Source organism: Gymnoscopelus braueri (assembly GCF_963280865.1).
Source record: "Gymnoscopelus braueri genome assembly, chromosome: 19".
Lineage (NCBI taxonomy): Eukaryota > Metazoa > Chordata > Actinopteri > Myctophiformes > Myctophidae > Gymnoscopelus > Gymnoscopelus braueri.
Genome location: NC_137621.1, coordinates 32757126 through 32775366, shown reverse-complemented (window position 1 = coordinate 32775366; position 18241 = coordinate 32757126). Strand labels below are relative to the sequence as shown.

At 40.9% G+C, this 18241-nt stretch overlaps 1 protein-coding gene across 1 annotated transcript; it reads right to left on the bottom strand.

Annotated features, from left to right (window-relative positions):
- Positions 1-10644: 10644 nt before the first annotated feature.
- cox16 (cytochrome c oxidase assembly factor COX16) lies at positions 10645-16149 on the bottom strand. Its single transcript, XM_080414622.1, has 4 exons — positions 16012-16149; positions 15207-15284; positions 12086-12154; positions 10645-11363 (listed from the first exon to the last, which is right to left on the bottom strand). Exons 1-4 carry the CDS (start codon positions 16069-16071, stop codon positions 11250-11252), a joined length of 321 nt encoding a protein of 106 aa, XP_080270748.1. The 5' UTR covers positions 16072-16149; the 3' UTR covers positions 10645-11249.
- Positions 16150-18241: the final 2092 nt, after the last annotated feature.

The following is an 18241-nucleotide window of genomic DNA, read 5'->3' as shown; positions in this document are numbered from 1 at the left end:
TCTCCTCCTCCTCCTCCTCCTCTTCTCCCGTCTGCGATAGCGCAAGAAGAAGATCTGTGATGTCGGTCCTCCTCACCTCACTGGTCCGCCGGAAAGCTCCCTTCGAAGTGATCTCCTTTTGGGGTGTCCTCTCTCTCCAGATGCTATTATGGCACGGCACAATAAATATTATATGACCACGACCGTTACACTTACATCCCTTCAAACGCCAGTCAGTTCGTTGCGCATATCGGTGTACAGGCTATTTTCATTTGGCACGCCATCGGAATGAATGGCTATACGGGTTTTCTGTTTCCCTTGGTCCTCCTCGGTGCGGGATGCAAGTCAGTTTCCGTAGCTTGTGCCGATGTCTGAAGAGCATATAGGTTTATCCTTGTGATAATACATAGCAGGATTATTCCAATAGCATACATAGAAATGTGCGATTGCGCCCCTACACCCCTCCGCCCCCCTTTTCCAAAAGTCAGACACACTAGGCGCGCATCTACGTCACCATCAGCTGGGAGAAACCTGCACCACAAACCGAGAAAATGATGTAGGCCTTCGCTCTATCATGACAACTGTTAAAGGGAGGAGGGAGGTGGAAATAGCCAATATTAATATAGCAGACATGTGCTATTTTTGGTAACAGGAAGAGTGGGCACAAAGAAAAGTGGGCACCTCGATGTAAAATTGGCAATGCTTCCAAAAATTCTACAGTACAAAATAAAATATTTGGAAAAGGGTCTTAAGTAATGTAAAGTATACATGATTAGAACATTCTTGAACCAATCGCCAATCAAGGCCTAATATTTCTACAATTGCAACAAATTTCTACAAAACCATGTTTATACAATCATTTTGGGCATAAACAAGAAGTTGAAGGATACATTTAGGTCTGATAATGATGTACCATGCATGTTCAAATTATGTATACTTTACACAACTTCAGAGCATTTTGTAAATATTTTATTTTTTCACATTTTGGACAAAATAGCCAATTTTAGATCAAGGTGTCTACTCTTCCTTAGTGCCCCCTCTTCTTGTATCCACTATTTTACCTCCAGAATGTCAGCATTTGTCATTAGGATAACAGTTGCTAATTTGGGCTATACTAATGGGAGAAGGCAAGCAACTGTTCAATAATCATGCAATTATTGACATTTAATTTGTGAAGGTACCATAAAACCAAGACAGACCTCTTGCAAAAATGTTAAGGTAAAGCCACATTCTGCATTTCATGGACTCGGGTGTCAATGAATCCCTCACATCTCCATTCACAAAAAACAAACTGACTAAAGTGAGTTGTCCACCTCAATTTCCTGCTCATTGCATCCTCCTTCTTACAATTGCAAAAAGGTCACCATCTCCCAGTAGGTATTAATTACTGGACATTGGATAATCGGCTTGTCCCTGTACTCACTGAGCATTCAAGCAAGGTTCACAGACTCAAGTCCCCGATACAATACAATGACCTACAGTACTGCCTAATAGAATAAACCAAAAATGGAAGAGGATGTTGACCTAGTACCACATCACACAGTCAAATCCCCAGTGTTCATTTAACTGTGAGTGTAAAAACTGTCCATTTGGGTCAGAGTTCAATTTACATTGAGGATTTTACTGTGCACCACCCCAAGCTATAGATAACATAAACCCAAAGCACTTGGGAAAAAAATCTATACTGAAACACCCGGGGCAAATTGCATGTAATGTTAATACAGGCATAATTACTAGTAATTTAATTCAATTATCAATGAATCAATAATGAATAACCATTAGCCTATATGCAGAAAGACACAGAACAGGAGACTTTCAGTCTTTCTGGCTCAGTGTGACGATGAACCCCTTGTCTTTGGGGATGGAGCCTATGCACAGCAGTAAAAATCAATTGGATCCGATTTTAATTACACAGCTCAGCACTATATTACAGAATCTTATTAGCCTGTTCAGATTTCCACCCTTGTTAAATCAAACGTGTAATTCAAAAAACACAATCAGGCCCCATAGAACCCCCCCCCCTCCCCGAAGGCCAATACAAAGTTCCATATCACTGTCCTCTTGGCTCTGCACTCTCCTTCATCCCCCCCTCATGTTACCCTGTCTCCTCACCATGTAATGCCATAAACCACTCACACCCTCTATTATAGAAAGCAGACCCAAGTTGCAACTGTACTTGGTGCTCTCTTTTTTCCCCCTCTATACTCCAAATCTCTTTGTGGAAAATAGCTTGAGCTTGTAGATCTGCTATTTTCAGTGAATGTTTACCCCCAGAATAGGGATGATGGAAATGGGAAAATGCCATCTGACTTAACCACTTAAACATAATTACTTCTTTGTTCAGTTTATTGTATGCCAAACATAGTAGATCTACAAGTTCACAACACCTCACATCGCAATATAATGCAAGCTTGTATAGAACTGCAATTTGTCTCTAATGTTCATTCATTAATTCTTACGAAATGTTCGCCTATTATGACATGCCCAAAATAGGGATGCTAGGGTTCATGTGGTTAAGTAGTTTGCTCTGCAGGGCCTCTAGGCGCCTGTACACTACAGTGCATGCTGGGATCGGAATTCACCGTGTGTTCTTGCTTCTCTCATCAAAGTCATCCATGTGTAAATTGACGATTAATGGATTTTACTTGTAATCAACACAGCAGGCCTGCATTTGTTAACCATGGACCAGAACACCAGGTGGGTCTGACTTATAGTTCTGAAATGGACAGAAATTGACTGGCTGCATTGATCCTGTGAGAATAGAACAGGGAACTCCATTTCTCTCTTCACTGCATGTATATTCCTTCTCACAGTTTCGTTTTCTTCATTCTTTCACCACTGTGTGCACTTGATGGCAGTTGCAGCCCTGGATCAGTTTCATTAAAATGTCTGGCATGCAGCAGCAGCCAGCAGTGGAGAATCTGGAGCAGGCAGCAAGCGATACAGTAGCGCAAGAGAATAGTGCTGCACTTGCACTTTGTGATTTGTATTTTCTCTCTCTCTTTCCCTCTCTTTCTTTCTACCCCCCGACCCCACCCCTTGCTGTGCTCGGCACTCTGCACATGCTGATAATTTGTAGGCTTAAATTGCAACAACGTCAGTAGAAGAAAAAAAGAGACTGCGGGTGACATGATCAGCTTTTGTGAGGAGACTTTTTAGGCTCAGAAAACCATAGCCTGATCACAAGAATGGCCTAGTCTACAGCAACACTGCTTATAGTCTACTTAAAAAAAAGCTTTTTTTTCTACAGTTAACTCCTATTGGAAGCATGACTTTGACTATATAGAATGTTGTGTGTAGAACTTGCCACCAGAGCGCCCTTTTCAGATTCTTCCACTGGAGGTGGGGAGCTTATCTGTACTTCCTCAAACTCTGAAACGGCTGTGTGATGTCACCAATCCCACAAACCTATCATGGTCCAATATGCAAGTTAGCCACTTGCTGAATCTTGCTCCCCACACCTCCAGTCAGCAGCACATCCATTTCCCAACAGTTGGTGTCAGGCAAAGAGCAATGCAGCAGGCATGGGATTTAGCAGCAAATTGAACAAAGTTGGTGATACACAATGGTGGTTTAAGGAAGTAGATATCCTGCCCCAAAGATAGCCACCTGCTGCACCACACATAACGTTTTGCCTCAAATAGATTAATATTTAATTTTCCATTGTGTGAATGTCTTTAATATATACAACTGTACATAGAACCTGATATAGTAGGTTTACTCCATTATGTGCAAACCAAGAGGGTATACAATATATCTGCACAAAAGCTTGACAACATCACTGCTGTTTTGTCCACTTGGGGGGATTTTGCGTTCAAATGAGCCTATAAATGTACAGCATGCAACCCAGTGCATCACAGATGGCAGGAAGCCCAGTGCTAAGCCTGCAGCAAACTGTGTGTACTTTTGGATAGACGCTCTCCACAGAGACCACCTCCAAAAACACACTATATAGCTGCTCTTTGGAGAGTCCCACTCCTGCAGCAAGAGAAGCAGCAGCCATTGGAGCTGAGCATTGAGTGGTTCACTGGTCTGGAATGCATTTGCAGGAATTGCAGGAAGATGGGTGGGTGAGAGAGAGAGAGAGAGAGAGAGAGAGAGAGAGAGAGAGAGAGAGAGAGAGAGAGAGCGACACGCACGCAGATAGACAGACAGACAGACAGACAGACAGCGAGAGAGAGAGAGAGAGAAAGAGAGAGGAATACCCACAATGAATCCATTGCATCAGAGGGGTATTCTGCACAGAAGTGTAGGCTCTTCATTACCCGACACACACATGCTCGCACCAAAGGGATTGAGATGAGGCTCATCTATTCATCTGTACCATGTCCGCGCCTCATGGTACTAAACGGGAATATGAAACAGAAAAGAGAGCGACAGAAGGAAGTAGAGAGAGAGGGAAGGGGGAAGGAGGAAAAGAGGAGAGGAGGAAGGGAGGGAGAAGTACGAGATAAGAAAACAGTCAGAAACTGATCTAGGGGAGGTCAGTGCATTTGAAAGTAGCTGTATGTCTGCCTGACTGCCTGGCCACCATAGGTGGGCGCGGTGGGGTGAGGTGGGTTGGGGGGTTCTCGTTGGATCATGCCTCAGCACTGAAACCCCAGCCCCCACCACCACCCCACCCCCGTTCACGGTACCTCTGCCCAGAGCCACGTCACCATGGCAACGGTGTGGCCCCGGCTCGGTCCCGGAGAGAGTGGAAGTGACGGGGGCGATCTGTGTGCGTTCCGTCTGGCTCATTATGTGGTGAATGGAGTGAAACAGCCGAGGGGTGCATTTGTTCTGCGTGGACTCCCCCTCAGCTGCCAAGCGTCCGTCTATTTATAGAAATGGACTGGGGGGAAAAATAGAAAAAAAAATAAGAAGGAACGAAATACAATAAATAAGGGCCATTTCCATGGGAAAGATAAAAGGCAAGGCCCTGTATACAGTATACAGTACATGTGAATGTGCATGTATGCATGAATGCATACATGCACATTCACACTATCATTCATATATTCCTCATGCATACATTCATATTGTACGTACGTAAAAACTTCAAATACACAGTGACAGGAGACATTCCGTCTCACTTGTGATGACAAGTCAACTTTGAAGGCATACAGAACCTGAAGTATTTTCTCTCCTTTCAGAAGAACTGTTTTGCCACTAGACAGACAAGCTACAAAAAGTATACCTGCCAAAGCAGGGGCAAGGTGTGAAATAGGTAGCAAGGAATTGGTTACACCACAGAGGGCAAGTCAATAAACTCACCTTACAGGTCTATTTCCCTGGCAGGTGGGTGTACTTTTAAAACCTGGGTTCTGCAGAGACAAAATGTATTATCCATTCACACACACACACACACACACACACACACACACACACACACACACACACACACACACACACACACACACACACACACACACACACACACACACACACACACACACACACACACACACACACACACACACACACACACACACACACACACACACACACACACACACACTCTCACTCTCACACTCTAACTGCATGTTGAAGCAAATTTGTAATCAGTCATTTATATGGCAGCAACACAATGCATTTAGGCCTGTAGACATGATCAAGAGAAGACGATCTGTTGCAGTTCAAACCAGGCATCAGAATGGGAAAGAAAGGTGATTTAAGTTACTTTGAATATGTCATGGCTGCTGGACACAAACGGGCTGGTCTGAGTATTACAGAAACTGCTGATCTACTGGAACTGTCACACTCAACCATCTCTAGGGTTTATAGAAATGGACTGAGGGGGAGAAATGATCACTGATACAAAATAAATAATAACAAACAGCTTTGCTGGTTACATTTCAGACTTAAAGGACTCAGGAGAAGTGTACTGATCCGAAAAAAGAAATAAAAGGTGATGTGTGACTGGGGGCAGGATGCAGAAATGGATGCCTTTTTATAGTAATATCACCATTCTCCTTTATTTGATCAGTTTATTTTTTTGCTATCGTGTTCCTTTTCTTTTATGCTCTATTTGTATTTCTTCTGTTATCAATATTATGACTCCAAATGTCTATGTCCCAATAGGACTCTGTGTTTTCTTCCATTTGATCTATTATTTCATTATGGCATGTAGTAAGTGCATTTTGCTTTCATTCTATTCTCTGGTGTCACCACTAGAGCTGCAGGCAGATGTTACTTCAATGTTAGTTACAGGCCCCTCAAAAGGTTGACAAACATTGGACTGGAACATCACTGGTGGTTCTGTGGAGCCTTTCCACATGCAGGCTGTGATGGCCTGGCAACATCCTTTTAGAACGGTGGAGGACAAACTTGGCTCTCGCCCCCTCAGAATTAATTAGCTCTCCTAGCTGCAGAACAGCGTGGTAAATATTGAATTTGATTTCTTCTTTTCTTAGCCTTGCGCTATGAATATTTGATACCGTTTTCTTGCATTTTGGAATGAAAAATTTAACAGAACGTGAAAGACGCCCTGAATTACCCTCCACGCCCCTGCACTTGTCATGCATCATGACCACACATTTATGATAGTCAGCCCCTTGGAAAGTGTGGTCCATTTTGGTCTCTGTAGTCTATGGACAGTAGAAGCTGTATGGCATGGGTAATTAGAAAGGTGACGGTCACTGGTTCAACACACAGTCACACACACACACGAAAAGATAGGATGAACTGGGGTTTACACTGTAATACAAACAATAGCCAATTCTCCATCTCCTGAAGTGCTTAAGGAAGATTTGTCTAACTCTTTCTCAGATTTAACATTATAGTATGCACACACACACACACACACACACACACACACACACACACAAATCAGGACAAATATAACAGGGAGATGAACAAAAAATAGAAGAGAAAGAAATACAAATAAATATGGACTTGAGAGCTCAGGGATAAGATCTGCTTAAACCGCACCACTGTTTCAGATAGCAAAAAAATAAACAAAATCCTCAAATGAGAGATTTGATATCACTGGAGTGAACAGCTTGACATCATTGCTACTTAACAGCCAAAGACACTTCTTCCGTACAGGAAAAAAAGAGGATTAAGTCTAAGCTGATGCCAAGTAGAAAATAAATAATATAAACTTGCCAAAAAATAAGAAAATTCCTTCTACTCTGCAAAAAAAGACAGGGAGCAGATAGGCAATCGTTCCAATCTCACAATGATAAGATCACGATTTAGCAACAATTATAAAGATTACAGATCCTTGGAAAGGGTCGAGGAGGGGCATGTTAGTATATTGATGAAATATGCAACTATAGAGCTGCATGTTCAAAAATGGAAGGATTCAAAAGCAACTAGATAGATGGATTCAAATGAAGACATAAGGAATGTGAAGACTGAGTGATGCTAATGGAGGAGAACTGGTGTCAGAAATGATTAGGAGTCCTGTTGTCCCTTACTGTGCAGCACCTAGTGGCAGCCAACCGGAAGGTTCTTTTGTTATAAAAATAAAAAGGGTGAGAGCAGGACAGACCTCTAGCTTAGAGGTTGGTTTGTTTATTGAAATAAATGGTACAGTAGGTAAGCTGGAAAGGTGAGGGCACCAAAGGATGGCTCTGGTGGACATTGATTGTAGGCCAACATATAGTTCCAGAGCTGGTGTTGAACACAGTACGAAAGCTGGAGTGGAAAAATGTCCATTCCAACAAAACCAGAGATTTGTATCTGTGAGGTAATTTGCCGGCTAAACTGCCAATAATACTGAATCATACATTAGACATGAAGGTTAAGAGCAATTGCTCAAGCGGTCTTCGTCAGTGTGGGGTGCTGTCTTTTTGGGCGGTGAAACCGCCCCTATAAGTGAGATTTGGAAAAATGTACAAATATCTTGGGCAGTGAAACCGGCCCTAAAAGTTTGTACAATTATCCTGCGCTGTGATTGGCCAATCACAATCTATTCAGGACTGTGATTGGCCAGTGTCACATGACACATGTGCATAGCCCTATGTGATTGGCCAGTGTCACATGACACATGTGCATAGCCCTATATAAGCAACCATAACTTAAAGGTTTAATGACATTCACTATTACACCACATTCAAAGTCTTTGTCCTGGTCCTTCAAAAGTGTACAAAAAGTTTTAAGTGAAAATTCCATTCCAGTGATCAATGGCAGGTGTTTTTCTCTCACATTTCTAAAGCCTTTTCAACTGCAATGAAAAAAGAAATCTTTGCCTGCGGGTGTCGCTGGTGAGGGATTTTGCCTGTCAATCATCGCCTCTGCTCCGCCCCCCCCAAAGGAAAGGATAGGGGAGGGGAGGGGCGAGGAGGAGAGTGGGCGGGATTAATCGACTGTGACCTCACTGTCGAAGGGCCAAGCTCAGATTACTTTTCAGCCTAATTATTCAGAAAACCCCAGACCACAGAAAATCCACTGAATGTTCTAAGTTCAGGTTTTTTGGGTGTAATTGAGGTCATAAAACCCCAAATAAAACATTGAAAATAAAAAAAGTGAAAATGAATGTCATGATACCTTTAAAAAAACCAAATTATTGTTTTTTTTAAGTTATGGTTTTGTCCATCATAAAGTGTGTTTTACAAAAGATAAATGTATTTATCTTTTGTACATGATTGATCGACTCCATTCAGTATTGTGATTAGCTAGCAAGACACATGCTGACACTAAGTGGCTCTTTCAGATCAAAGCATATATATTGGTTGACTCCATTCAGTATTGTGGTTAGCTAGGAAGACACCGCCCACTTCACACAGGGTGTGATTTTTTTAATGCAATTTACTAAAAGGTTCTAGGCTACAGTATAAAGGGTCATTCATTGAAATCAAACCTGTTCAGACAGATCCTCATTTTTGTTGTTTTGTGATGTGGGGTGCTGCTGCCTGAGAGGAGGCTTGATCTAACAACCATCCAACATACTGTAGTAAAGGTACCTTGTGATTAGATACTAGATAGGCTGTCCCACACAAAAGCCTCTTAGAAAAAACAATTCATCATTAATTTCTCAATTTAAGTCTCTCTGGATAAAAGCATCAGCAAATCTGCAGCAAGCAAGGACACAATTCATTGACCCACACTTGATACCATCTACTGCCAACCCTATAGCCTGAATGTGAGGCTGCACATGACAATGTGAGATATATGATAAACATGTACAATCGACTCTACAGCACATACAGTAGGCTACATGGCACATCTGTTATAGTATAGTGTTAAATGTTGTTGGTAATACTCTAAGCTATGAGCCTTCTTTTCTAGAGAGGGAGCCCAGACATTGCAGCAGTTTTGATTCTAAGACAGTACATCTAATCAAAAACAGCCCAGGGGGTGCCCGCGGAGGATCCACGATAAGTGTGTGAGATTCAGTGTGAGGGTTAGACTTCCCAGCACGTGGGATGCTCTATTTTTAGAGAGGACTTATTTGGAGATACCTGGCTGCCAGGGCAGGCAACTTTCTCTTTTTTTGTAGAATGACTACAATGCTTTGCTTTTCCTTGCTTTGATCTGTTAATCCAGCTACAATGTTTCTTGATTGCCATTTTGTCATTCAGATCTATTAGGTGGATTATGGAGGATTGCCAGTGCATGCTAGCTCAGACTAATGCTTAAAACCTCAACGATGACAAAGCAGCTCAGTAGGAAAGATCCACATTTGGGTAAACTGAAAATAATCTTCACGTATAAGCTGGTGGCTCTGTGCCTTTGTCATGAATTCCAAAAGCAAAAATAAGACTGTTAAAACTGCAACACTGAAGAAATAGATATTAAGACAGCAAAACGGTCACAGTACAAAAAAGAAGAAAACAAAAGCAAATGGGCCCTTAGGGCGCGCTCCCACCGCACTTTTATTTTACCTCTAGGGCGGAATCTGCCAATGCTTTGTCAATGGAAATGCGTGGATTCACGCAAGAGCGGATCTTTCCGCATGTCGCGCAGACCGTGCGTTTATCCGCTCTACACGACTTATCCATTTGAAGCATATAACTGCTGGAGGCAGGAGCTGATTTTCCCCCTCTGTCCAATCGGGTGAGTCGAAGGCGGACCGTCCAAAGACTCAGGAAGCACCATGGTACTCAAGGCAGAAGGCGGTGCGGGCTACGGGGAGGGTCCTGAAAGTGAGTGACAGGTGCGTCACTCCCGTTTTTTAGAATCCGCTGGCTGCAAAAAACTGTGGCCGCGCACAACCTGCGTTTAACAGTAGCCAACCATGTTTTGGTGGGAGCGCGCCCTTAGGGCATGGTCACACCGCCCTTCTACCTATGAGGGCGGATTCTGCATTTCAATGGGAATCCGCAAATGGCAGCAAACCACTCCATTCCCATTGAAATGCATTGGCAGAATCCACCCTCATAGGTAGAATGAAAGTGCGGTGTGACCGTGCCCTTAAAGTGGGGTTGCAAGAGATTAATAAATGCCACAAATGTATCATAAAATTCTCCACTTAGCTATTGAGCTCAGGTACGTTTATTCCTGTGGATCAAGTCAGCTTAGATATCAAGTTGAATGGGTTCATTGGTTAAATTCCTCATTCATGGTCATTATCTGTAGCCATGTATCAATATTGAGATGCAGTGGTGCACAGCCAAAGTTGTGCACTTCTTATTTGTGAGACAAGCAAGCGAAGGTAATACCATTTCCATAATGAGCATAATAAATCTGTGGCATTGCAAAGTAATAACTGTCAGTGGAAGAAATTACTGTTGAAGCTTATAAAGCCGTAAGAGAGCCTTGGTCTGACGTTTTATTTACACCTACATACCTTCAACTGGTAAATATCGCTGAAAGCAAAGGCTCAAATTAAAACAAATCCAAAATGTATTGACTCATAGAAATCATACAGAGATTGAAAATCATCCCCTCTCTCTCTACCTGTGTGCATGCCAGTGTAAGGCATTGACCAATACTCATTTACGCCCCCTACTGGACATTTATATAAACCATGGGCTGAGGAAAACCCGCAATCAGCAAACAGCACCGAGTGGGATGTGGGAGCTTTAAATACATCATACAATTTTCAACTTATAACACCAACATCAAAACTGCGTCAAAGTTATCAAGATTGTATAACTTAACATCCCCCCACAGGTAGCCCAAGTCTCAAGGTCAGAGGAGACCTCAAAATATTACAGTGCACAATTACAAAGTGTAAATTCTCGAGGTGAGCCAAGGCAAAAACGGAGGAGCCTGTGCCCTGGGCTTGTCGGCGTCAGAGATAATTGGCTCTCAACGGTGCTGTTGCTAGAGTCCCCCCTGGTTTTTGTAGAGTCTCTCAGGCTGCAGAGTGTAAAGTATGTTTGGTATTTTCCCGGGCATCAAGCCTCTTTGTTCACACTGGCACGCTGCTGCTCCTGATAGTCCTTGGAGTCCTCCCAGGGACGAGGGCCACGGATGTTCTTCCAACCGTCTAAGTTCTTTTCCCTCATTTTCTGCATTGAGAAAATAATCCAGCAGGAGGTTAGGGGTTTTACTTGCGGTGGCCAGGAAGTGTTAACATTCCAGAACTAAACCAGATCATTTGTCAAGTCTTAACAAGTTGGCTTTTATCTGTACAAAAATAACGCTTGTACGAAAAGGTGCACCTGCAGTGTGCTTGTAGATTAGACTTCAATATCCCACTAAAATACAGTGGAGATAGCAGGACTGGGCCCTAGCAGACTCTCATGGATACATTATAATGAACAATTAACATTGAGACATCGAAAGAGTTTTTATTTATTGTATCTTTCAAGAGCGTAAAAGAAAATAATTCATCATCTCTCCGTTACTTCCCCTTTAGCCTATCATTGATTGAAGTCTTATTTTGCGTCTTATGTACACGCACAAATGGTTATCCTTAAGTTTCTATGATACGTTAATTATTCAGCCGATTTGTTCCGATTTTGTACCACTTTCAAACTGGTCTCCCCATTTTTGGGCAAGTCGTCATATGCGAAAACCTTCAAAACCAACTGATCTACAAGCTCGCATTGCAAGCTTGTAGATCCGTTTTTTTTGAATATTTTATTACGTCTTTAAAATAGGTCTTAAGTGTTTATAATTGAATAAAGTTACCAGTTACATTTTCCCACCAACAGAGCAAAGACTACTGGACTCCTTTCCTCCAGCATCCCACCCTGAGGGCATCCTAAACCTTCCTGTCTCTTCTTACCTCAAACTCCTCCTCCAGAATGACTGACTGCTTCTCCAGGTTCACTTTGGCCTCCAGGGAAGGGTCCATCTGGGAGTGTGGGGAAGAGAGCAAAAGAGAGAGAAAGAAGTGATTAAGCTGGATGGCTTGGTGGCAAATGCTTACATTCATTCACAAGCAAAAAAATGCGCACTCTCACATACACACAGGGAGTGAAAGAAACAAAATGTTTCAACGAAATTAAGAAAGAAAGCAACATTCAAGTCAGAAAGAAAGAAAGAAAGACAGGGAGTGCAGAGGATGAAGGAGGGTTTCCTTGTCAGAGCAGGATGGTGGTGAAATTATTATTTTTTCCCCTTGTAAATTATTCTGCTTGATTTGGCAAAACATTGGCAGCTTCACTAAAACCCTGTCGGCTTTGGATGTCTAACGGTTTGGTGAAACGAGGTTTCTTTGGCGAGAGACGCCCTGCAGAGAAGAAGTCCAATGGAATGCTGCCATTGTTTTTTTCTTTTTGCAATTTAAATAGAGTCTGGCTCTGCTCTGGATAGAAATGTATCCATTTTGAATCCATTATTTTTAATGAGTTATAATATTTCACTGCAATAATGTTACAATTACTCTAGTGACTGGCGATATTCAACATGTCATTTATTTTAATAGGCCTCTTATTGCTACCCACACACTCAGCCACCCACACACCAAGAAACAATCACATGCCCCCTGTAGAGACAACTACAAAGCAACTACTACAAAATTATCATGCAGCATCCAGTGCACCGGAATTAACTGCCATGGTAATTAGTATAAGAACCAATACTGCAGAGTTACTATTAATATTACATTCTCCCAAATACCAATCCCAGAGCAACAGAGGCAAGGGGGAAAACTCCCATGGAACCGGTCTCGAAGGGGAAACACGTGCTCGTCTTGGGGTTGAATTGATTTCACTGGAAAAGCAAATTGGGTCCTACTACAAAGACTAAAGCCTGACTCATATGCCGTAGTACGATTAACTTGCGTGCTGAAGATAGCTAATAATAATAAAACATTTCTATTGCACTTTACATTTGAAACAAATCAATCTCAAAGTGCTACAGTACAGAATAAAAAACATTTGCAAACAACAATCTAAAAAAAGGAGGGTTCAAAAAACAATAAAAAAAAGAAAGGGGGGCAAAGAAAACCTAGGTGTTAAAACCCGAAGTAATTGAATGCTTTATTAAAAAGGATCTACAAGCTCACAACACGTCGCATCGCAATGTGTTGAGCTTGTAGATCTGCCATTTTCAGCGCCCAACTCCATCATAAGACGAGTATAAATTAAGCATTAGATCTCAAGACAGTGGCTTGAGAGACTAAACTCTAACTGGGTCAACATCTCGGAGGCCATCAAGTAAAGAAAAAAAAAGGAATCAGTCTGTTAGATGGTGATGTATTCAAAGAGTGCGTGTGTGTGTATGTGGGGGGGTTGGCATGAGTGGTTTTAGCTGCATGTGGTTTGACGTGTGGTTCGTTACAAGATGTATGTATTGGGACTGAAAGATGTGTGTTCTGAGTGCACGCATGCACACACACACACACGCATATAAACGTCACAGTAGTGTCTTCATACCATAGGGTTTTAAGGAGAGGCTGGCTGAGCAAAGGGCGGGGGGGGGCTTTATTGCCGCATAAGAGAGAGAGAGAACAAGTAGCATGGGGGCAGCTGTATGGAGCAGAAAGGAAAAGTGCCAGGGGGCATCATGATGCCAGTTGCCCCCGCCCCCCCCCCCATCTCCACCCAATGTCCTGCTCACTGTAGTTGCCAGCTCACATGGACAGCAACAAGAAAAAGATGCCTTGCCATCTGGCACCCAGCCAGATGACGAGCATTAGCATTTGTCACGGTAAAATAGCACATAACAATCAACCCCGCCCCTGCCAATTTCACTCATTTAACTCTGAGAGTGTACAAAAGTAACCAAAGGGACCCATATTTACTTAAGCCCTAATTGAATACTTTCAAACATTGTCAAAAGTCGTCACAATACGATAGTCATAATATCGATATTGAGGTATTTGGTGAAAAAAATTGTGACATTTGATTCTGTCCATATTTCCCAGCCCTAGTTACGGATAATGGATATATCAAAAATGTACTGTGTACTCACCACAGCCTACTCATCAGATTATAATGGCTTCTAATATGGGGTTGTTCTATAATTTTAATGAAGTCTTCACGATCTGCTCTCACTTCTAGTTCTTGATCTGACTCACCCTAATAATCAAGTCAGTGCCTATGAAGCCTGAACTGGTGTAATGCCTTGAGCATTTTAAGTGTTGGATACGTATTTTAATAATAATAATAATATTGCAGCTGCAATAACGTATGTCATGTTTGAAAATAATGTAGGCCTTCGTCAGCTGCATGGAGCCTTTGCAGTGATACAGTCTTGGCAGACTGTAAGAGCATGTGTGCTATTTTTATACTGTCAGGTTTCAGTGATACCAGAATCGTGACTCTCTAGTCTAGAAGCAATGACGTTGTCATACCACTAGGAGGCCTAGTTGCACAGTTGAACAGGATTAGAAATTCATGACAGTGTCTACCTGGGAGTTCACCCCACATCTCCAGATGTGTACTCAACTATGACAATACGTAACCCATCTAATGGTTTATTATCATGAGTCCTGTGTGTGTTTGTGACCTTGCATGCTAAGGTGGCAGTCTGGGAATTTTACCCCTGATAAGAACGTCACTGTTGGGCGGAAACCTTATATGTCCAAAAACCATTACGTTTCAGGAAATGGGGGGAAAAAGGACATATGGATCCGATGTCGTTGTTAAATAGTCAAGAGTCAAGCTCTTGCTAATACTTTTCATTGGTTCAATATTTATAAAATCCAGAGGCACTCTTAACCACAATTCACTTGAAATCGTTTCTAAAATAGCAAAAATAGTAGACCTACAAGCTCACGTGTCACATCGCAACACGTTGTGAGCTTATAAATTCATTGGCTACTTTTGTGAGACACTGTCAAAAAATATATACAAAGTAAATTATGGAGATTTGAGGTTTCTGCTCAATAGCAACGATATAATAAATGTCTGAAATACATTTTTATAATGAAATAACGATCAATGAAAATGGCTGAAAACCTTTTTTTTTATCTTCTGGGCATCATATCGGATTTGTGTAAACTCTTTCAGTCCGAAGGAACCTCCAATGATGAGCACCTGAAATACAAAACGAAATAGGCCCATGTGGATTTTACTTCATTATTACACAGACTGGAATTTGTCAGGAGCACATATTAATGTATGTACCCAGCCCTAATAGGACCCATGGGAATATAGGATTGACCCCAATTTGTCTGCATTGATTGTATTAATCTTTAAAACCTTGGCAATAAGGCAGGTTACGTTTTGATACACATTAAGGCGTTATAAACATATAAATGCATATACAGTATATGTATTCATAGACAGATTTATAAGGTAATATATAATATTTATGTACACAGTCACACCATAGACAGTAAAAGGTAGGCAGGCGCACACACACACACACACACACACACACACACACACACACACACACACACACACACACACACACACACACACACACACACACACACACACACACACACACAAAATGGCAAGAGGTTCATATGAAGCTAACATACATTCAACTTACACACCAATAACAGCAGAAGTGAACATAATTCGTAGCTTTACTATGTTAGAAAAACACAATGTACTGTTTACATGCATACTGCATACTGTTACATACTGCATACTGTTTACTGTTACATACTGCATACTGTTTACTGTATACTGCATACTGTTTACTGTTACATACATGTATGTAACATTGACTAGCTAAAGAGTTAACGTTAGCCAACTCACTTAACATTTCCTTCAAAAAGCACAAGATGATTGAATAGAACAAACGATTTACCATCATGGGCACGCCATATCTTATCGTTTTGTTCCTTTGAAGAGCCTTCAAAGTCATCATTATATGTCTCTGTAGCTACAAGAATGCTAACATTAGCAGGTCACAGCTGGGACGCCTTTCCTGCATGGGTCCTTCACGATAAACATTCCGGAAACTGGCGATAGCTCACATTTTCGTTCCGCCTGTAATGTCAGTAGATTCGAGCCGAGGGTCGCCTTGTAGTCAGCAGTGGTGGAAAAACTACTCAATTGTTTTACTTAAGAAAAAGTATCAATACTGCAACGTAGAAGTAAAAGTCCGGAATCAAAATGTACTTGAGTAATAATAGTACAAAAGTGTTAGTATCAGAATGTACTTAAAGTACCAAAAGTAGAAAGTGTATAGGCCTACTCATAGATGAATGTCCTATTTTACAAGTTTTCAAATGTATAAAAAATCTTTAGAAAATAGCTCAGGAGAAAGAAACCCCATAAGTCAGAGCAGCACCACATCACTTTACTTTAACATGCGGCTCCGGGAGTATTTTTTACTTTACTGGAGTATTTCAAATGTTCTATACTTTTACTTCGACTCCACTACATCTCAGACACAAATATATAATCATTTGAAACCTTTAGTTACTGGGTACTTTTTGATTATTATTACAAAACACATACATTATCCACTTCAGCCCTATTTAAACTTTGGCTATTTGTAAATAGCCGACCTACAAGTTCACAATGGTCACCTAGCCTATGGTCAATACCTAAAATAGCAGATCTACACAATGCATAGCATTGTGACAATGCATAGCTTTGTGAGCTTGTACATCTGCTATTTTCTAAAAATCATTCTGCTTAATGAGTAGCTTACTTTCGGAACTTATAGTATATTTTTATGCTAATACTTTTGTACTTTTACTCAAGTAGGCTACATTTTGAATTCCGGACTTGTACTTGTAACAGAGTATTTCTACATTGTGGTATTGATACTTTTACTTAAGTAAAACATTTGAGTACTTTTGCCACCACTGTTGGAAAGACTCACTTTGAAGATCCCAGGAGGTTGATTCGTTCAATCCCACTAATGAGGGATCCCCCTGTTCGCTGTCCAAGGTGCTGAAAAGCATTTTTTTCTACAGTAATTTAAAAAGTGGATCCCTGGCTAATAAGACAAATATGCCTTAATACATTATAGTTGTCCTCATAACTAAAATGCAAAATTAAAAACACATTAAATATTTTGTTTATTTTAGAAAGGGGCAATGGCCTAGCAAGTTGATGATGTAATTTGTCCATGTGTGGTCTAGCCCTATGGAACTTATGGAATGCATGTGAAAATAAAAACATATTTAAAATATTGATTTGATGCTCATATTAACCTTAGGAAGTATTACGTTTTTTTTTCTCCCACATGCATTCCATAAATTCCATAGGGCTAGACCACAGATGGACAAATTCGTATCTGCTGTATGTTCTTGTCCACATTGTGATGTATTTCCAGTGAGACAGGTGCTAGGTGATTCTCAGCAGTGGTGTAAAGTAGCTAGTACATGTACTCAAGTACTGTACTTAAGTACCAATTTGAGGTATTTTTTACTTTACTGTAGTATTTCCAATTTTCAGTACTTTTACTTCTACTCAACTACACCTCAAAGGCAAATATTGTACTTTTACTCCACTACAATTATTTGAAAACTTTAGTTTCTAGTTACTTTGTAGATTTTGATTATTATTACAAAACATACATTAACCACTTCAGCCCTATATACATTTCGATCTGCTATTTTCAAAAGATTTTCATACATTTTATACATTTGAAATTTTGTGAAATGGGACATTCTGCATAATGACTACTTTCTACTTTCGGTACTTTAAGTACATTTTAATTAGATACCAAAACTTTTGTACATTTACTCAAGTACATTTTGAATTCCGGACTATTACTACATTGATACTTTTACTTAAGTAAAACAATGTAGTACTTTTTCCACCACTGATTCTCAGCAAATCAGTTACGCAATTCAAACTTTGCTCAAGCAATAAGGTAGCACTGAATAAAGTTTGTTACGGTCAAAAAAAACAACTTTTATGTTTATCTTTGTAAACAAATATTTACTGACGTTTATCTAGCTGCATCCTTTTGTAAACCTTCATCCGACTTTGTCTTTGTTGATTGAAGCTTTGTGCAGAACAGGGATTGACCCCCGTTGAGCTATGACATTTTATTATTGGTTGAAATTGGTTAGTAG